Source organism: Notothenia coriiceps, unplaced genomic scaffold (genome assembly GCF_000735185.1).
Source record: "Notothenia coriiceps isolate Sejong01 unplaced genomic scaffold, NC01 NC01_scaffold00026887, whole genome shotgun sequence".
NCBI classification, from domain to species: domain Eukaryota; kingdom Metazoa; phylum Chordata; class Actinopteri; order Perciformes; family Nototheniidae; genus Notothenia; species Notothenia coriiceps.
This window is the reverse complement of record NW_011359588.1, coordinates 51,861-74,402: the sequence shown is the minus strand read 5'-3', so window position 1 is coordinate 74,402 and position 22,542 is coordinate 51,861. Positions and strand designations below refer to the sequence as shown.

Sequence of the window (22,542 nt, the reverse complement as noted above, 5' to 3'; positions counted from 1 at the left end):
GAGAGGAACAGATTAGGAAATATTTGTAGGGAAAACGGTAAAGACAAAGGAATATCCCGATTACGGGATAGATACTAGGACAGTTTCAGGCCAACCATACCCACTTATGAAACATACTATATAAACGAGGGAAGCGACACTATCAGACCACAAACAACAGCAATAACGAGCACTTCACACACTACAACCCAATCCACACACACACTAAGACGCCACCCACTAGCGACCAAAACCCACCACCAACAACACAACGCGCGTTTACCGGTCGGACGTCAATGCACCCAGTCAACAAAGGTGTAGTGGTACAAGTGCCAAATATCCTCCTCACTCAAGGCCGCATCAAACTTCTACATTCGGTACACGGCGCAGACTCAGTAGTAGCGAACTACCACATGCACCTTTCAAGGAGGTTAAGTTGTGGTAAGAAAGACTTGCGAACACACAAAAGAGGAAATGTTACCGATTCTCTAAAACACTTATATTGATTTATAAACAGAAACAAATCCCTTTACCGACGTGTTAGGACTAATCTGGACCACTTACCAAAGGCAAATTCCACCGCTACACTGTCAAGGAAGATCGGAATCGTCGTCTCTCGGTCACACAAGTCTCAAGTAAACGACCACTGAATAGACTAAAAGAGGTCAGAAGGAGACCTAATATTTGAGTGCTCTCATCGAACATAGAAACAAACGAGAGAGAAGACCCACGGGCGGAAAAACAAAACCAAGCAGACAACACAACCACAACAGCAGACACACAACAAGAGGCAAAAACACGAACAAAAAAGGAGCAAAAGGAAATACCATAACATAGTAAGCCACTAAAACTATTCGCCGTACAACAACAAAAACGAACTCTAGTTACACAAACAACTATAACAACTGTTTGCAGTCTCGAGAAGATCATCGTACAATCAGTCTTGGCAATCTCTAATATACAAGGAAGGTAGGATTGACACTCTACTAGTACACACCACAAGATTCGTAACATTATTACAACCTATAGGCCTTGTAATGAGACAATGATACCAATGCATTCGTATCCAAGCGAAAACTTCAGCCATAGCGAAATTTACCATAAAGGAAGACAATCATAAGCGGGATCTCGACGAATGGTCTATTCACGCCGGTCGGCCAGCATCATAGTCAGGTGTAATGTGTAACAATTAGAGTTCCGAATAAAGCAACATCGTCTGCGCTATGCTACTCTACGGGCGGCCACAGCAACTGTACTCGCTTCGGCACTTTATATTGGGAAATCGCCTAACTGAACCATCGGACATAGCAAATGCAGCACCTATCGGCAGACCGACATAGAATTAGATGTATAACATCAAACCTCTGCTATGTTAATCACAGTGGTATGTTAATCTGAGAGGTTCGCCAACCGTTACCACTTGCGTAAACTCAATTTCATCGCGGGCCACATTCGCATAAAGGTTGCACTCAAAGGGCCGGTTGTAACTATATAAATATATAATATATATATAAAATAATGTATTATATTACATTATTGCCTCTGAATTGGATTATTATCGGATAGGATAATAACTTAGAAATTAACGTCTGAAAGCAGAAGTCCAGGGCAAATAATTGCAAGTCTCTTCAGTGCGCATGTCACAAAACGAGATGCATTGTGGGACATGCAGTTTATGGGCAACCTGCTTCTGTAAAGTGGCATGTAACCGTATAATAAACGTATTATATTCTTTGCAAGCTCTTGCAGGGCCACATAAAATGAAGTCGCGGGCCGGATTTGGCCCCCGGGCCTTGAGTTTGAGACCCCTGCTTTAAGGTGTTGCTACCTTGTGAGAATCAGGTTGCTACCAAGGTGTTGTTCGGTTTAGGTCTTGTCTGTGTTTTTGTCTAAGAAGTTTAACGCATCTTTCGACTCCACTTCGAGCGATAGAATTACTAACAAAGCACTTATATACTAATAAAGGGCTGGCTTATCTATAGCCAGTTGAGTAGCACTTGAAATGTTTGGCTCTATGAAACCTGATGCACTTCTATGATTCTGTTTTCTTCAAGTTTGTATCTTCCTGGTCGAATGGACTTATTGTAAGTCGCTTTGGATAAAAGTGTCAGCTAAATGCACTGTAATGTAAAATGTGTTTTCAGTTCATGAAAGTTACTGTAAAAATGTGTTACTCAGTGTTCGGTTGCACATCTCTCTACCCTATCATGTCACTTCTGGTTACTAAAAAACAAGATGGCGACGACTAAAAGGCCAAACTCAAGGCTTTCCAATGGGGGACATCATGGCGACTATACATCCACTTCTTATATACAGTCTTTATGGCTCCTGTGGCTCAGAAGGTAGCGACGTAGATTCATTTCTATGAATACAATTTTTAAAGCATATTATAACGATCAAAAATGAAAAGCCATTACTAAAAGACCCTTTCCTAATGCTCATCAGTTTTCTTTTTGAAAGAGTTATGTTTGCAATTGATGTTATTACAGCTCTTTTCATTAATTTAGTGGGTGTATTGGTTGAATAACACTCACAGAAAGAAAACTTCAACTTCAAAAGAAACTTTCCATTAATGCAGCTTTTCTATTTTCTCCTATAATCTGTTATGTCAGACACTTACATAACATAATACTCCAGTAGCTGCCAATGGGGAGCACTTCAGCTAACTATAAGATAGGGTGCTCACACACTCACAAACAATTGAATGTACAAAACTACTTGACAAAGTATAGCATCCCGACGAGTGGTTAGCTATTACTGGGTGTTATTAACAGCCTTTCTGTCTAGAGTGAATGTGTAGGTGGAGTGGCAGCTAAGAACATGCACTAGTTCACACACACACACACACACACACACACACACACACACACACACACACACACACACACACACACACACACACACACACACACACACACACACACACACACACCTTTGTATGTGTGGCGATACATAACTTGAACTGTATATAATATTAATTTGTAGTTAATCATTGATAAACCTAGTAGAACCGAGTAAATGAATAGTAGTAGAAGGTAAACAGATACAAATACCAATCAGACAAAGAACATAGTTAGCATCCAGCCAGCGCACAGACAAGGTTAGCCATTCACTTTTGAAAATAGAATAGCATATAGCAAGCTAAAGACCTACACATATTCCTCACTAGTTGGTGAAGACTGAAACAGAGATAAAACAAGGCAACTGGGACAACACAGTCCTAAAATGTCCTTAAAATGTAAATGAAAGTGAAGAATAATAATATTTGCCCAATTCATTCTCTGCGCTAAACATTTCCACCAAAATTCAAGAAAATAGGAACTGTATTTCTTCTGATAAACAAACTAAACTGAAAACACAACCTATTGGCAGAGGTAAGTATTGGATTTATATTTGTCAGGTTACCAACAAAATGTCTCAGAATAAATGCTAACTTTGAAGGTGTAAATAAACAACTTTATCATACTATAAGACTGTTGTGATGTTGTTCTTGTAGGATTTGGACACCAAGTAATCAGTAATGTCTAAGAGATGCACAATTTGTAGTAAATGGGTTCAAAACATGGAATACCACCTATAAAGTTATGTTGTTCTGTTCCTTTTTAACTTGCATGCAGATGTTACCAAGGTTTTATTTTTCCCTGCGATCAAAGACCTGTGTCCTGTGACCTACCTTAACCTGCAGCGCTCTGCACTATAAGTCAGATCATCAGTAAACAGCCTTGTAAATATTGTAGTAGAAGCTGAGTGCTCTGAGAGAACGGTATTCTTCCTAAAATACCCTGACGCAGCAGACGTGATTGGCTGATACACAAGGACAACAGCAGGTCAAGTGGTGGTGACCAGGTCACAGCGACCCTGACCCCACAATGCCCTGCTTCTTCAAGAGTCACATGTTACTATCGTGTGCAGCGTCCTCTACACTCTGATCTGATCAAAGTAAAGACATGCTGTTGGAATTGTTTCCCATTGTTTCCCTATTGACCTTTCTTTTTATCTTTAATTGTCTTTATCTCTTATGTCTGCGCAGAAACCCCCGTACATCTATCTCTTCTTCATCCCCTTTCCTCAGCTATACCCCCTCTCCACCTCCCTCTCCTGCTGAGAGCTCATGATTTGCAGATGCTGCCTTCACAGGGAACCACAGAGAGCCACAAAGGCACCAGTATTGAAACAAATCCTTTGGCTAGACTGAGATCTGATACCAATAATGAAAAAGTGGATAGATGAGAAAAAAAGTTGAAAAAAGCAGAGAAATTACTTTAAAATTAGATTTAGAAAAAATAGATTTCATCCAATCAATAGGCTGTTAGTCATCGATCACATGACACTCCTTTTGATTTGAATTTGACAGATACTCCATCACCTTTGTTAGACATTGCTTGTCAGTGTCTGTGCTAATAATCACTCTTCATGAATGTGACAGCTGCCAACCCCACACAAATCCAAAATCAACAATAGCAGTGACACCACAAAAAGCTCCCACTCATTCATCACACGCACGCACGACCTACCTTAGTGTAAACCCCCCATGACAGCTCCGTCTCCGTCACCATGACGACAATCCCAAACATCCCGAAGATGAGTGCGTAGTCGCTGAGCCGCTTCCGCTTCTCAAACAGGGCCCTCCGGTGGCCGAGCCTGTATCCGATGTCCCTGTTCTTCTTCTGTGTTGCCCTGCCTCCGGCACGCACACTGCCCTCCCTGACCAGGCTCTCGTTGGACGCCTTGCTGGGGTCTTCGCCGCCGTTGCCCTTGGACACCACCACCTCCAGGCCAGAGCTGTGCAGTGTCTGCAAGGGCTGCGTCTCCGAGTCGAGCTCCGCAAGGTTGCGGCGCGACGAGGACGCCAGGCTGCCCACTAGTGGTCTCACCACTCCGCCATTGTACTTGCAGGTGTTCATGGCTATCTGAGGGAGTCGGCCGCTGCTCTCGGAGAGGGAGGGCTTGGATCCACCATGGCTCAGCTTCTTCTGCTCAGTAGTGGCCTGTGAACAGGAAGAAGCGAGGTAAATACAATACTATCACAACAGAAAAGGTGTAAAAACTGAAGGTGGTTTAAGAGACACACAGGTTCAGACTTTAAATAGAGCATTGATGTGGGAGTTACATCATGGAGAGGGCACACTGAGGGAAGGATCTTGCAAAACAATTTTGGTTATAAAAGCAGACAGATTTAGTACTCAGCAGGACATGTGGCCAAAACATACAGTACGGACCAAAATATACTGAAATAACCCACTCTTCTTTCTTGAGAAACATATACTGAGAGCTGATAACATTTACAGTTTAAGCCCATCTTGAAAAAAACAAGAATCCCACTTAACAGTTAAACTATAACAGTTGAAAACTCTTGAATTGAAACTATGTTCCTGCCTTTCCTTCAAGAAAATGGCATCAAAATTGGATGTCTCAAAAACAAATCAATAATGAATGGACTATGATGTATAAATAAAACCATATAACCAATAGTGAACCTTACAAAGTGCAGAAAATTGAATCTTTGGGCTGCACAAATTTAGATATCAATGATTAATGCTCGGTGTGACCCTGTTTCCTATTAGAGAAACACTCTGCTCAATGCAGAGAGTAGAAGCGGGATGCCCAAAAGAGAACGAAGAAATGTGGTCCTTCTCAAATCAGGCGTACAAGGGACCAAATGTGACATTCCCACTTTTTTATAAGGCAAACAGGGAAACCCATTTCCTCTGAAACTCACTTAGTGTACTGTACAAAGTGTATGCGGAGGTTAAGGCTAACTCAGGGGCAAGTTAAGAATAAGAGTCACGTATATTCGCACATTTGTTCAACAAATAAATAGAATATTGTGCATAAAATGTATTTTTCCTTTAGCGAGAAAGGAGAGAAATACTTTTTTCTATTTCCCCGGCCCACACTCCTCGTCTTGCATTGAGTCGTCTATCGTGTCTGTTCTTTCCGGGAGATAGGAGGGAGTTTCTGTCCCAGTTACGCAGGCTAAAAATGTTCAATCCATGCAAAGGCTGTAGAACAGTCACCCCAGAAGCATCTATCCGCCTGTCTATCCCCTACCCTTCAGAGACTCGGGCAGATTATCATAATGGGTTATGAAAACTTCACATGGAACAGTGCTTTTTCCGAAACAAGTCGGGGGTGTGTGATAGCACTGCTGGCCCTTTTTATTAGCCTTGACAAAGCATGCCTAATGCCTTTAAATGTGCTGGTGGGAATAAAGAAGGGCGGCCCTAATGGAAATGTACTAACTCCAGTCCTGTGATGCTATCGTCTTGCGCATATTGTGGCTCCATGAGAACAGGACTAAAGGTTAAGGATTAGTCTAGCCCATAGTGTTTCTAATCCCCTTTTCTGTATTAAATGGCTTTTTAATCTGTGCCATTAGGACCCCTCTATACTTTTGAAGACTACGCAGTAAGTGAACTTTATGTTTGAATGACAGGAAATACTGTAGAAATAGATGCTGATATGGCAATAGTGGTCGAGCAGCTGTGGTGTATTTAAAAATAAAAATAGAGCAGGCAATGCTGAATTTGACGCAAGATTAAATTAATTCAAATTGAATTAAAAGCAAGGTCCTAAAGACGTAAAGTGGATTAAAGGTCTGATTTTTTTCATTTTGCAAAATGTGATGCCTTGTATTTTGCAATTGAATGCAGCATCAAGGATACAAATCCCTACTTATTTAATAATTTCACTGACACACAAAGCTACCCAAGTTTTGAAGCACCCTGGGTTTTTATCAGAATCAGGAAAGCACAAAACTATGCCAACTCAATCTAATATAGAAACATTTGTGGACCCAACTGGTGGAAGCCATCAAACAGTAGAGGTCATTTTCACAGGCTATTTTAATACGTTTTGTTAAATATTTATAGGTCCTCACGAGTTCGTAAATAGCTTTCTTTTTTTCTTGCATCGAGCTCTACAGAGGATCTGCCTGCCAGTCTTTTGAATGTGTTTCATCTCCAGTCTTACTTAAACTGAGAAACTACAAAACATAATTTTTCTTTTGGTTTTGAGTGTCACAACATAATGTCATTCATTGTCAAAAGAGAATTTCCTGCTTTTGTGTAGGAAGTAGATCACTCTGAAGCTCCTGTTCTGAGCTCAGAGTATTTTTAGACTCAGTCAAACTTTCCGAGTGGCTCTGAGATGTTTGATATGGAAATTCGGATGCTGGACTATGATATCTAGAAAAAAATCCAAGACAACTCTTTCAAACAAAGGTTGTTGTGTTTGTAGAAAAAACTACTTTTGTGAATTTATAGGACATTATTATTATTTGACTGTTTATCTTACTATATTGTCTCAACACAATATTGGAGTATTATGATTCAGTATCTTACAACCACCACCCCTTTGATTAAAAAGTACCAGCACAGTTTATGAGACACCAGCAAGTCAAAGAGCATCGTTTGTTCATATTGGTTCAAGGTGTGGATTTATAGAGCAAAGCTGAACTGTGAGTAAGGATGACTGTACAATAAATGATCAACTCTTAGGTGAGTATCCTTCCTCCCTAGAATGGACAAACACACCATTCCCTGGATTGGCTGTCATTGATTTTGCTTTGGAATTTCAAACTGAACCAGTGGCGTAACAAGGTTGTGATTGGCCCCGGTGCAAATATTGTTTTGGGGGCCCCCCATCGCTTCAAATTACTTTGAAGACTGAGCCGGTCAATGCCATTGGGGCCCCAAAAAAGAAATATATAAAAAATATATATATATTGTTTTTTTTAGCATGGGCCCCAGGCCGGCTCTGGGCCCCGGTGCGTTGCACCGGCTGCACCGTCGATAGTTACGCCACTGAACTGAACACCAAAAATGTATAAAAAGCATGTAAAGTTATTCTGAAAAGTTTTGGGTTTTTGAAGCTCAGCTTAAAAGTTAGAGTAGGGCAATGGCAACAAGTCTTAAAAAACGGGGAAATAAGTTATTGATCTAGGGAACATAAAACCCTGGGGACACAGAAAGGCCTCTGAAAATCAAGCAGAGGCCTTTTCACGAAGATAATTAATCTCCATTTTAACACATTGCCTTATATTGTGAACCGACACTCAAAATGTAGCCTTAATTTGGTTTCCGATGACCAATTACATGACGATAGATCAGAGTAAAAAGGCCATGTTGTGACAGTCAGGCGCCTGGGGCGCAAAAAGGAGAACGTGTCAGGAAGTGTTGCTCCAATAACGTAAATGAACAGGATTGATGATGGACACCAAGAGAGCAGGGCTGCTGTTACATCCTCAGCTTTGGTTACCTGTCTCTGGTGATCATCAGTCACTGAACCAGGTCAGGTCTGACCCAAATATGGGCGGCTGGCCATCCCATCCGTCTGTCTGTATGAACACTCAGTCTGCTTTTCTTTACATCAGGGAGATATTAGGAGCTTCAAATGAGGCAACTATGAGAGAGAGTATCTGCACAGGCACATTGTGGGAGTAAGATGTACGGCTGACGTCTTCCTCGGTAAGACGAAAGAGTCCTTCACACACTTTGCAGCATGAGTCCTCACATCACGTTCCAAATCCTCAAAGCACCCTCAATCAATTCCATACCGTCGCCCACTTATCCAGCTATCCGAGCTCCGTCACTTTTCCCCCATTCCGCCTGCAACCCAGCTAAACTGGGTTTAAAGGGCTAAAGGGCACGGCGGGCCGGCGGTGCGCATGTTGTCCCCCGATGTCCCCGCAGAGGAGACGCGGGGAGGCTTCTTGTCCAGCCGACCGACGGCTCAATTTAATTCTGAATGGTACGCTGCATCCCGGCTCTATGAAATGGAGCCTCATAATCAAATTGAAAAGCCTCAGTGCAGAACATTTTAAATGAAGGCAACTCTCTGCCTCGCTCCTCTCCCTCTTTCTCTGCCTTGCTCCTCTCCCTCTCTCCAGCCGGCTCAAATCTAATAGAAAAATCCTCATTCTTTAGTGGCATGTGGGGCATCTCTGCTGCAGTGTTTAAGGAATATATACGTTAAAAATGGCACTGCATTTTGAAATTGTAAAGAAATCCCTTCAATTCCGCATGTTTTTTTTGGAGATTTGGATAACAGTCTGTTTAATGATGTGTACGTGGGTGGGTGGGTGTGCACGTGTGCTAGTTGAACAACCCGAGCCTCAGCCAGGCACTGGATTAGGTCGGATATTGACGCAGACAGTGTGCAGCAACGAAAGGAGCAGAAGGGAGGAATTCTTTGAGAAGATCCACGTGTATGCAAGTGTGTAAAATCTGCGAACGGCATATGGATCCTGACAAGGCTGACATGGAAGGAGGAACACGAAAGAGAACGAGGAAGAGAGGAAATAAGGCAGAAATTGAGGAAACATGAAAGATGGCGAGGGTGAGGGAGAAAGAGATAAATGAAAGAGAGAAGACAGCTCCCTTTGAGTGTCTCTGCAAGCCCCCCGAGTGATTGAGAGCTGCAGGTTACATCCTCCAGTTTGTCCCTGCACACTAGACGCTGTCACATTTATCTGACAGGCCAGCAGGATGCAGGGCTCCTCCGTCCTTTCCTGACCAGCATGTGGATCATTACTCAGCGCAGGAAAATCCTCCGTCGCAGCTCTCTGTGTGCTGCGGTGATGAAACTAAACAATATACATTTAATGTGATCTTGTGAGGGCAAACTTAGGCTCAAAAGGGAAAAGCATAGGCGTAGGGCAGTGCAATTAATCTTATTTTAATCGCAATTACGATTTTGGCCTGCGTTAATTACGAAAACAACATTGTTTTTGCACTGCAACATATTTGATCTAATTTATTTTAGTCTAATTTATTTTTATTTATCATATTTGTATATGTTTTGTAGCTTGTTGAAGTGCGCACCAAAATATTTGTTGATCTTGTTTATTGGTATTTATTATTTTTGATATAATTTATTTAAATGTAAATATAAATGTATCGTTTATTTTAGTATTGGTTTTTCAATTGAATTATACGTTCAGGGTAATCAACAGTTAAAAAGATGCTGTTCAAATTATTATTTGTATTTATTTTAAAGTTCAATTAATGGATGTTTTCAAAGTCAATGAATAATCGTATTTAATAATCGTGATATCAATTATTGACCAAAATAATCGTGATTATGATTTTTGCCATAATCGAGCCGCCCTACATAGGCGTACATATCTTGTCTCGGGGATAACGCAATTAATTAAAACGTGTCATCTTTATCAGTGTCTAAGTAGAAATGCTATTGCAGTAGTAGAAAGGGTCTTATCACGCTATACTTCATGTCCTTATATCTCTGTAGGGATGTCTGTTGTTAAATAATGTCTGCTCCTGCTCTTCGGCAGAATAAGTCGGAGCTATTGTAGGTGTTTCAGGAAGACACGACAGTCCCAGATATTGAAGAGGCGGCCGACGTTCAAAGCGTTTCCACAGAATATTCTCGTGCTGACTTCACATGAAAGGTACAAGCGCGTGGACAACTGCTAGATGTACACCGAGAGACAGGACGTGTGTTTAAGCATAGTGGAAAGCACGTTGCCAGGTGTGTTTTTCACTCAAACATTTATTCATTTCCAGTCCCACGTCTACTCATGTATGATGATCATGCATAGTGTTCATGTTCAGTGTGTAACATCAGAGCGACAGACCAATGCGGTCACTTAAGGCTTACCAAATCAACCAAAGGTCACATCAATACTTTCAGTGTATACAAGATTATAGTAGATCTAAAAGCAGCCACCAACACCCAATACTTCAACGTTAGGTTAATTTAATACTGATAGCATGAAATGAGGTTTGTTTTTGTCTATAAGTTGGGATGAGAGTTACAATATTACTCTCAAGTTCTATATGACATTCAAAATACTGCTCATAATGAAATATTTGACAATGTCTTTAAATTCAAGATTCCCAATATACAAGACCAAGCAGCTAAGTATTGGACTCCAGCAGGAATTTCACTGAATGTACTGTCCCTCAGACACATTGTACACCCGGTTTCTATCAGTACGCAAGGCTAGTTGCTCTTTTTGCTCATGGCAAGCCCTGCTGAACGTATAATCACAACAACACACTATAGGGGAAGGAATGGAAGAAATTTTAGATCCAATACAATGGGAAAATTGTGCAAGGCAAGGCTGTTTACTTAAATCTGTAATATGTCTGTATTCTTCAGTTATCACTCAAGTTAAGGTCACAGAGGCAAAGTGAATAAACGTGACAACATAACAATATAGTTTAGATTTAGGCTACATATATATCAGAATAAAAACATAGTTCCTTTTTTTCACAAGCGACAGTATTATAATAAATAAAATAATCTTCTGGATTGATGCTGCAACTGAACTTTGGTTGAAGGAACAGTAATCGTATTAATAATGTGGTATCTGGCCAGCACTTGTTTCAAGAAGTTTTTTGTAATACTAACTTGATGCCAATAATAATGTCCATCTTTCCCTAAGCGAAAGTGTTTTGGTAGGATAAACCTGAAAACACATTGAACTTATGATTCATTGTATTAGATGGTCAAGAAAGAATTTGAATTGAAGTGTGAGGAGGATTTGTTGCAAGAGGAAGGGTCTTTAACGTACGTTACTATCAGCGGCTATAGTGGACTCCCCAGAGGGAAGACCCAACGCAGCAAGAGACAAAAAGGAAACAATACAAATCTATACACAATAGATTTGGGCGATACAATAAACATTTAAAAAAAGCTTAGAACTGCAGTCGCCTCAAGGATGCTATAACCTTTACTGAGGCAAATAACTAGACTAGAAAATATATAACAATAGCACTAAGTCTCAACAGAAACAAGATGAGATTATTTTACTGTTAGTTTAGTGATGGCATCCTTGGCAACTGTGAGTCATCGGAAACATGTTGTGGCCATAATTAGCTTGTTTTTTTGTGTAATTTTGAAATGGTACAAATATACAAGCATGAGAGAAAGTGAGAACAATATTACTCACATTAGATTATGAAAGAACATTTACTTTGAAAATAAGAAAATAATGCATGAAGCATGCAGGGTGGCTTCTTTCGGCCTTTTTAATATCAAAGGACATTTTTAAATTCTTTGTGACCATCACCTCCTGCTGATTTCACTGCACACACACAATGATGGTAGCTTGATAACAGATGTATTTATTAGCCTCTAGCAGAGCTTGGCCTCCCTCACTTTCTCTCTTTTATTCTTGGAGAATAACAACCAAAAATTAGGCAAAAACAAGTAAAAGCCTCCATGGAGAAAAGGGACATAGGTACATGCCTGTGGGAATGTGTTAGTGTTAGGACTAATAAGGCGCTGTGTTCAACAGAGACACAATGCTTTTATAATTAGGACCCGACAAGGTTACTCCATGTGAACCTGTGTGAGTGTGCGTCTCATAAACTAGGTCCTGGGTAGATTGGGGTTAGAACTGATGGGGGGGTTACTTTCCCTGTGGGAAACCCACTGCCTCATTAGCAACAATTTTAATTTCCAGCAAATGAAAAGGAAGCGGGTTGTTAGAAGACTGATTTGTAGATTGGGGCCACAATCGTTGAACTGATCCTGGTAACCAACCATCCAAAATACATGAATATAACTGAACAATTTGACAAATACTAAATGATATACAGTAGTTGAGGATGTCCTGTTTAAGGGGAGGCAGCTTTGAGAGCTCCTCTTTATCGAGGTCATACCTCAGCTGCATTTGAACACACTCAAATACTATAAAAAGATTTAAAGATTTATCGTGAATAACACTTTAAGGATATCCTTTTTTTCCAGTGTTCACAGCATATGGCTATGCTAAGAAAATACACAGAACATAATGCCATCATCATGTCATTAAGGTTTTTATTTGTAAGATAATCCAGTGATACAATGCAAAGATGAACAGCTAACAGCTAATTTTGCATTTGGTAGATGGTAAGAGTTTTTCAAATGTGAAAAAAAAAAACTATGCTGCTAAAAAAGTTCTAACCTACAACTCACTCATTTAATACATTTGACCTCCAGTTTATAACCCTTATGTGGCATGGACTGTGGACGGCAGCTCAGAGTATCTGACTTTGAATGACTTATAGTAATCAGAAAGAACACTAATAAATTCCTCCACCAAAGGCAAACTTCACAAAAATGGACCGGCATTAATGTTTTACCACCAAGCTGCAACACTATTATTAAAATGTGGTGATACAATTAGCAAATATACGGCAGACACAGCTCTCACTAATGCAGCATATCTTGGAAACTAGTAAATGCCACTGATGCAATGATGGTTTCCTATAGGGATGGGAGCGATTAATCGAATATTCGAAATTATTCAGGTATACGAATAATTATTCAGGTATTCAAATTGAATGTATACGACAGTGCCACAGCTAAATGTGTAACTAGAACAAGAAAGCAGCGGAGAAGTAACGGGGCAAGAAACCCTCCTTTTTACGCAGCGGTCCAGACATAGACATCAAACGGCAAAACATATTCAGTGTGCAGTTCCTTTGGCATTAGGGCAGGGATATCTAGATACTTTCCAAGGTTTGACATAATGAATTGTGCTACTTTTAAAGCAAGCAACGATGTTTTCAAATCTGTAATCAAAGAGGTCCGCAAAAACGCTATCGACCAATCAGATTGCTTGATTTGACTTGTCCGTGTTATAAATATATTTNAGGATTCGACAACCCGAACCAATCAAAAAGACAACAGAGAATAGCGGACTATACATTCAAATGCGCGTTCTCGTGTCAAGGGGTGCATTTCACGACGGGGGTGCATAATTTGACACAACACCTGTTAGTCGGGCGTTAGTGTCCACGACAGTTGCCGCGGGTGACGTAATGTCCCCATGATCTGAACTGTTATTACCTGCAGTAGATGAAGTGTTACTTCTGGCGATAAGGGCTGGTTGTTTTAACCATTTTCTGATGTCCATCATTGACTGCTGTGTAAGCACCTTGCAGATGATGAACGCGCAGCGGCACAGGTCACGCACACCTGACATAACGTTACTTACCGTTAAATTGAACAAATAAATGCAGCAGACAATGTTATTTAACCAAAATTGTACTATATTATTCTTCTTCTTCTTATTATTATTAATATTATTACTAATATTATTATTATTATTATAATTGTTATTGTTACTATATATGTAATATTTTTCACTTTTCATTTTTTTCACTTTTTTTTTTTTTACTTTTCATTTTTCAAATAAGGGTGCATAACGACTCAACTGAGGGTGCAATGCACCCTTATGCACCCCCGTAGAACCGAGCCTGGTTCACACCTTGGTCGCTTCCCGCATTGACTACTGCAACTCCCTTCTCTTTGATCTCCCTCTCAAATCCATCCACAGACTTCAACTGGTTCAGAACTCTGCCTTCCGCATCATCACCAGAACCCCCTCCATTAACCACATCACTCCTGTTCTTCAGCCACTTCACTGATTCCCCATCAAATCCCGTATAGTTTTTAAGATTCTGCTCCTCGCCTTTAAGGCCATCCATAACCTCACTCCTCTGTACCTCTTCGACCTCCTGCACATCAACGCACCCATTCGCACACTAAGGTCTTCTGCTTCCCTCAACCTCACTGCACCCCCCTTCCGTTTAACCACCATGGGGTCTAGAGCCTTCACCCGCTCTGCACCTGGAACTCTGGAACTCCCTCCCATCTGACATTCGCAATACTGACTCTCTCCTCATTTTCAAATCACGCCTCAAAACATATCTCTTCACACTCGCATATCCACCCTGATCACACATCCTCTATNTTCATAATTCAAATGAGACAATCTGCAAGAGAATTAAGCTATACTTTGTTATTCCTCACATGTAAATCCTCACTTTACACACCAAAATAACGTTAACAGAGTAAACGTTTGGCTATGGAAGAGTCTATTTTGTCCCAAGAAAAAGTTCATGACTATCGATAAAAATATACAACCTATTGTTCATTTTTCAGCGGTATTCCCCACCACATTGCCAGCTACACTACTGTAATATTTACACTTACATGTACAAATGGATCCTTGTTGTTATCGTTTGTATTCTTCTTCTCAGAAGAGTTGAAGACCTTCAGAGTTCTGAGGCTCTATCTCACTGCTCGCTAGCGATAAAAAATCTTAGCGAAGTCGGCAACTGTAAAGTATTTTTTAGCCATTTTCTGTCTCTCTCTCCTCTCTCTCCTCACAGACGTAAACTGATGGGAGACACCGTGATTTAATGTTTTTTTACTTGGTGTTAAGGTCCTTAGTGATTTCTCGATGTCCATTGGTCCATTTCAGACCATGATGGCTGCCGGCCGAGATTTCTTGACGAAACACAAATCCACCAATCCCACACAGTGTAAGTCAAGCTGCTTTGAGCGGCCATATTGGCTGCTGTTGCCCTGGTCCCACAGTCTCACATGAGATCCGCTGGAAAGCTACTCTTCCAGCGATTCAGCGGATATCTAAATCAGTATTATATTCCTTATAATCAAAAAATATACTGATTAATTACGTAAATTATGCGCACCCTGGACGCCCCCGCGCGTCCACCGACTGCAGAGGGTTAAATGTAAAAATAATGTCAATTCTAAAACGGGGGTTACGTATGTAAACCCTAGTTCTATAGCACGGCCGGAGCCCTCTACTAGGACTTTATGGGTACTACTCTCAACCATGCTGATGCAAGCTTCACATACTGAGTTGCATAAACGTAGCCGCCATCGGGCAGCCTATAATTGCGTGCAGGCCACGTTTCGGGCGGCATACGCTCTGACTGTCTCCCACCCTCTTCAGCGAGCGGCATAGGGCGGGCCCCTGGATAGAGGGGCTCCGCCTTGTGCTTATAGACTAGGGTTTCCGTACCCCTGTTTTTCTCACACAGGTCCGCTCTTGGATCTATGGGTAAGTGGTGGAGCCCTGATGGATAAACGCCCTATCCGACCTATCACACTGCCTCTGACCGGCCTTTGTTAACAGCCACCGCACACTTCCTCTCATCGGTAAGACCCGTGGAGAATCGGGGCGCAGCTTGAAATAGAGCATTAGACGCCCACTCTTACTGTCTTTTTGCACTATTAGCAAGGAGTTTGGCGTTACTAAGACTCCGTGCTAGAGCTATAGTCTGGTTACAGATGACAGTTCTTTCGGTTCAGGTCTCGCGTCAGTTCTGGGTTCACGTGGTCACTTCCGATCTTTTAACTGTTCGATAGCCTACAGTAGGCCGCTGCTGCGTAATTGACGTCACCGTTTACGTTAGCTGTTTTTCTGCCCAACTGCACTAAGTACAACAATGGGGGATCTGCGTCGGGTCGATGACCGTAAGTATTTGATTGATTCAAACATAGCGCTTTGATTCAGATAGTTCCATTCAATAAGAATCTAAACTATAGTTGTTCATTGTTTATTAATTTGAGATTTTAAACAGCATACATTCTAATGCATTGCTGCGCTGTTCAGAACAGTAATGTTATTTCCCGTTAACTCAGAGCAACGTCAACTGTAAAGTAAGTCACTCAGTCGAATGTCAGACAAGCTCTTACATAACTGTATCCTTACATTTTACATTCACTATCGAGTTATAATGTGGTAGTTATACGAAGTAGTTTCAAATTATTATTGATCGCTGATTCGATGGTAACGATATTTGTTATTTTAAGCGTCCAGTATATGAATGTGGGTGTGGTGACGTTCCGTTTTAGGTATATCCCCGTTTGTTATTGACCTAGTCCACGGTTTTATTTTGTCACGGTTTTTACTATACGTTAAACAGCACATAGCAACGTGCGGGCTGGCTTGACTGTGTTTCCGAAGTGGGGGCTGGCTTGACCACAGGTCTGTAGTGTTTACCTGTGTTTCCTGACATCGAAACGTTATATCTCACGTTGCTATGTGTTTTTAACGTATATTTAAAAAACCGGGACAGTTTCAACCGGGACAGGGCAAAACAAACGGGGACTGTCCCCGGAAAACGGGGACGTCTGGTCACCCTACCATTAACGGCACGTAAAACACACATGATGACGTTACCAACGAATCAACGACTGAATTAGTTGGCAACTAATTTGGTCATCGATTTTAATCGATTAAGTCGATAAGTTGTTTGCACCACTAATATGTATCAGCTGCTTGTGGTGGACAGTCGGACAGTGATTACTTTACAGCGGCCGTTGCTGTGAGTTAACGGGAGAATAAACTCCTGTGGAAGAGCAGCCAGCACTGCAGCAGTCGGTAAATGCCGCTGTAACACATTAAATAAACAATGAACAACAAAGTATAAGGTCGGAGAGAAGTCTTTATTTAATTGAATCTGGCTTCGTATGATTAAAGCAACACGGTCATCGACCCGACGCAGTCCCCCATTGTTGTAGTTAGTGCAGTTGGGGAGAAAATCAGCAACGTAAACGGTGACGTCATGACGCAGCAGCGGCTGCACCAGTCAGGCTCTGAGAGGTGTGAACAGAGCGGGAGCTGAACCGAAGAACCGGTTCTGAACCAGACTAGCTCTTAGCACATGGAGCTAGGAACGGGAAAAGCCTTGGTGTGAAAGGGGTAAGAGTGGGAGAGTGCTCTATTCAAGCTGCGGCCCCGACTTCTTCCACGGTCTTAACCGGGATGAGAGGAAGTGGGGGTGCGGTGGCTGTTAACCAAAGGCCGGTCAGGGGCAGTGTGATAGGTCGATAGGGCGTTTATCCATCAGGGCTCCACCCACTGTACCCATAGAGTCCAGTAGAGGGCGGAACCTGTGTGAGATATAACAGGGGGTTACGTATTGTAACCCTAGTTCTATAAGCACAGGCGGAGCCTCTACCTAGGGGCCCTGTCTTTCCCTATGCCGCTCGCTGAAGAGGGTGTAGGATGACAGTCAGGAGGCGTAGCGCCTATATAACTGTGGGCCTGCACGCACATTTAAGGTAGGCTCGTCCCGATTGGCCGGCTACGTTTATGCAACTCAGTATGTGAAATGCTTGCATAGCATGGTTGAGAGTAGTACCCATAAAGTCCAAGTAGAGGGCTCCGCCTGTGCTTATAGAACTAGGGTTACAATACGTAACCCCCCGTTTTTAGATTGACATATTTTTACTTTAACCCTCTGGAGTCGGTGGACGCGCCGGGCGTCCAGGTGCGCATAATTTACGTAATTAATCATATATTTTTGATTATAAGGAATATAAATATGATTCAGATATCCGCTGAATCGCTGGAAGAGTAGCTTTCCAGCGTATCTCATGTGAGACTGTGACCAGGGCAAAGCAGCCAATATGGCCGCTCAAAGCAGCTTGACTTTACACTGTGTGGGATTGGTGGATTTGTGTTTCCGTCAAGGAAATCTCGGCCGCAGCCATCATGGTCTGAAATGACCAATGGACATCGAGAAATCACTAAGGACCTACACACCAAGTAAAAAAAACATAAATCACGTGTCTCCCATCAGTTTACGTCTGTGAGGAGAGAGAGAGAGAGACAGAGAAAATGGCTAAAAAAACTTTACAGTTGCCGACTTCGCTAGAGATTTTTTTCGCTAGCAGCAGTGAAGATAGAGCCTCAGAACCTGAAGTCTTCCAACTCTTCTGAAGAAGAAGAATACAAAGATAACAACAAGGATCCATTTGTACATGGGGTAAGTGTAAATATTACAGTAGTGTACTGGGCAATGTGTGGGGGATACCGCGAAAATGAACAATAGGTTGATATATTTTTTATCGATAGTCATGAACTTTTTCTTGGGACAAAATAGACTCTCCATTAGCAAACGTTTACTCTGTGTTAACGTTATTTTGGTGTGTAAAAGTGAGATTACATGTGAGGAATAACAAAGTATAGCTAATTCTCTTGCAGATTGTCTCATTTGATTATGAATGTAACGTTTATATAGGGGAACTACACTGTTAGCAGTAACTTGGTATGCATGTATTTCATGTTAGCTTAGCTTCTTAGCTTGAGCTAGCTCTGTTTACTTCCAGTTCGGAGGCAGCAGGTCCCGCCTCGGCTCCGCCTCTTTGCCCTTATTTGGAGCAGAGGGATTAGACTCTGACGTCGCTGTCAAGCGTTAGTGGCCGACTCCGCCTACTAAGGGCTTCTCGGCAACTCTGCAGAATCCTATGGGTGACGTCACGGACACTACGTCCATTTATATATAAAGTCTATTGTATTCATACATCATAAAATGTCACATCTCTTTAGATATAAATGTATGGGGAAAGCACAGTGATGTAATGCATTTCTGTGACCCATACACACGATGAATTAAAGAAAGACATGTTCTCTTATGTGTGTCTCACGGTGCATTCACACCAGCGTTTTATAGTCCGGTTGAATCGAACCCTGGTGCGTTTAGCCGCTTGGTGCGGTTCATTTGGGTCAGTGTGAACACAGTCCGAGACCTCTTAAGTGAACTAAACAACCAGACTTTGGTCCGCTAAAATAGGTGGTCTTGGAGCGCTTGCTTGCAAACTCTGGAGCGGTTCATTGCTTTTGTGAACGCAGTCCGCACCAAAACATAGGAATCGTAGTATTTACGTGTCACAAGAACGCGGATGTCTTCAAAATCTTTAGCGAAAGAGTCTTTCAAGACATCCGCGGTTGTTTAGTTAAAGAGTGAAGCAGAATTAAGTGTTGAACAGTGTTGTGTAAAGTAAAAATGCTCCGTCAACTATATAACATTTAAAAACACCTGTCGTCGGTAAAAGGCCCCTCCTTACTGCAGAACGTCTCTCATTATATGTGTTACAATGTTTTTTAACGGACGTTGTCTGATTATATAATCATATGTGGGGGATTGCCCACAGTATTGAGTATGTAAGTCGCTTTGGATAAAAGCGTCTAACAAGTGACATGTAATGTAATATGCGCGGGCCGCTAGTGTCTGTTGATTTCCAGATTAACAGCAGCATGAGAATAACTTGCCGAAAGTGCCGATGCTCCATGGCGGAGGCTCCGCTAGAAATTGCCGGAATTTGCGTTTTTACCCCCTTAATGTCTGACCAATAGTTGAACAGCATTTCCGTGCACATGACTTGTGTTTAAAGTTTATAGTCCGTTTGAGTTTTGCCCGAACCTTCTGAAAAATGAAACAATGTAACAAACTGTGGTCTGGTGCAGGGAAGCGGACAATTAGGTGTGAATGCACCCTCTGTTGGGACAGTTGGGGTGAGTCCCTTTTTTCTAATTATAGAAACCTTAATTTAGTTTCCATTATTGTTTTAGCCCAGGGGTAAGACTGGCACATGTGGGATGGAGGTTGGGGATATTGCATGATTTTGTCCCCTCTCCTGCCAATCTGTTTGTCTATGGGTTCACATGCATCTTCACAAATCATGCAAGGTTTGACTCTTTTTTTCCTCCTGACACAAAAATATGTCTTGAGAGTTTGCTGGCATGCAACACAAACTCAATTATGTTTGATTTGTTTTATTACTAATGAGAAAAATACAGATTGAGTCTGAACAACTCATGTACTCTTAAATGCTTATCAGTGCTGATAACTACCTCTCGTACAGATTTAGTTAAAAATCTGTTTTGGATGGAGAGGGATGAGAAAATCTACAGCAAATATAAGCATGAAGTTAAAAGTAATAACCTTAAAGAATGGCAATATTTAAAGTGTGTAAAGTTCTCTAATCATCATTTTTCGCCGAATTATTCAGTTTCTTGTTGCTCTACAGAAAATCTTCAAGGCCAAGTGTGTTTCAAACTATTGCTTTCTAGTTCCGGCATAAATGTAGTGCATAAATTATGTTTTTATTCCAATTTGGCATTGACGAACCCGCACAGAGCCCTGTCCTCAATCCCAGCATCTTTTGGGAATGCCGACTGTGAACCATCATTGGGGCCTCACTAATGCTTTCATCACATAGCTGAAGCAACCCTTCCAGCCGGCAATTTACCTGAACTTTTGGATTACCAGGATCGGTTTGGAGGGGAGCCTGGAGACGTCGGCCCTGTAAATGGGTTCAACTCTGGCAACAACTTTTTGCCTGGTCAGCATCAAGAGTCTGAACAAAAAAGAGTGAAAACTTGTTGGACAAGTTGTGCTTGCAATTCAATCTTGATTGGCTGAGATAAAAGCAACATGAGTACAGCTTTGATGCAGTCTGCCATTGTTGTGATTGCGAGCTAAATTTGCTCTGGCATTGCTGGCAGGAAGCAGTGATGTAAACCTTGATATCATAACATTACTACCCAAAACAGCTCCCTGCAGCCTGGTTAAAAAATCTTACCAGGAGAGTGGTTGTTATAGCTGCAGAAATCACATGTTCAACCATTATTATTTTTTCTTCTGGCCATGTGGATCCCTACCTTCAGCATATTGATGAAAAGCTGCTGTACCTGGAGACAAGGAGAGGGCACGTAAAGCCACATGTGAAAGCAAATCTGTGTCATTTGTAACTTCAGCTTCTATTGTTTTCTCCAAGAGGCTGAAGCAGATAACCTGATTGATATTCAAAACCACATCCAGTCTGAGCTGGAGTGTGAGTGGAAACACAGGAGGAGGAATCCAAGAGAGGAAAAATACACAGAGTGAGAAAGAAAAAAAACAAAGCATAGGGGGAAAGACAAGGAGAAGAATGGCTTCTGAGAGGTGGATTCATGGAGTCTACACACTCTGTATGTCTCAGGTTGTAAGAACACCTATACATCTAGAAGGCAGCGAATGGAAAGAGACAGAGCTAAATGACACAGAGGGAAAAGAAGAGCAAAGAGAAAAATGAAAGTGGGGTTAGGGAAGAAATACAAATAGAAATACAGACATAAAAGACAAATAGACTGATAAACCAACAGAGAAATCCACACACGGAGCGACGCATGCTGCAAAACCTTAGAAGCTGGGCAGACGTACAAATAGAAGGTGGATAAAAAACACTGGCAGCCGACGAGGAGAGGGGAAAAGGAGAAGAAAGAAAAGATGAAGATAGTAGACTACTCTGCTCTGCACTATTCTTTATTTTAAGCAGCTTGTTGACCTTTCCAGTCAAGCCTGTAGGTGTAGTTCACATTCTGCAGCAGCGACCGCAGTAATTTAGGTGAGAACTCATGCAGCTGGGAGGTGAGACAGAGTGGAAGGAGGAGAGAAAACAAAGGAGGAATAAAGAGGGAGACAGACGGAGTGGAGAGATAGAAAAAAAAGAAGAGGAAGAGGTGATGTTTGAAGCCTTCCAAATGATTGACTCTCATAACGTTGTGTTTTATCCCAGCTCAGATTTACTGTCCGTTTATGGGGATGGTTATTAGAGTGCCCAGCTTAGAGCGCTGGGGCTTCGGGGTGATACCTCAGTTTAAAGCTGCGAGTGGGAAACCAGGGATGGAAGAGTGGAGGTACATAATTCACAATCTAGTACCACCCTGGAAAGAAAGAGGCAGGCAATCACACACTGGGCAATCACAAAATGGTCGAGAAATGCTTCATCAAACGGTAAAACTAGCTGTCAGGCAAACCTCTAAAAGCTTGGGCTGCCACAGGGCCGAGCTGATCACACACCTGGGCTCCGGCACCTTCTACAGGGGAGAGTCAACAGTGTTTTTATTATATGTTTCTTTGGATTTTTGCGAGTGAATATGAAAATGTGTCAAAAGGGCTACAAAACCTGTGACTGCGTGCAGTGTATTACTAAAGCCAATAGCTCTAAATTTCAACAGAA

General features: G+C 41.7%; 1 protein-coding gene across 3 annotated transcripts in view; it reads right to left on the bottom strand.

The window, feature by feature from the left end:
• Nucleotides 1–22,542, bottom strand: part of LOC104957383 (small conductance calcium-activated potassium channel protein 2-like) — a 69,953-nt gene that overhangs the window by 24,845 nt on the left and 22,566 nt on the right. For all 3 annotated transcript variants that reach the window (XM_010785009.1, XM_010785011.1, XM_010785010.1), the window contains exon 2: nucleotides 4,494–4,967. In XM_010785009.1, coding sequence (XP_010783311.1) covers nucleotides 4,494–4,967 — 474 coding nt within the window. The remainder of the gene's footprint in view (nucleotides 1–4,493; nucleotides 4,968–22,542) is intronic.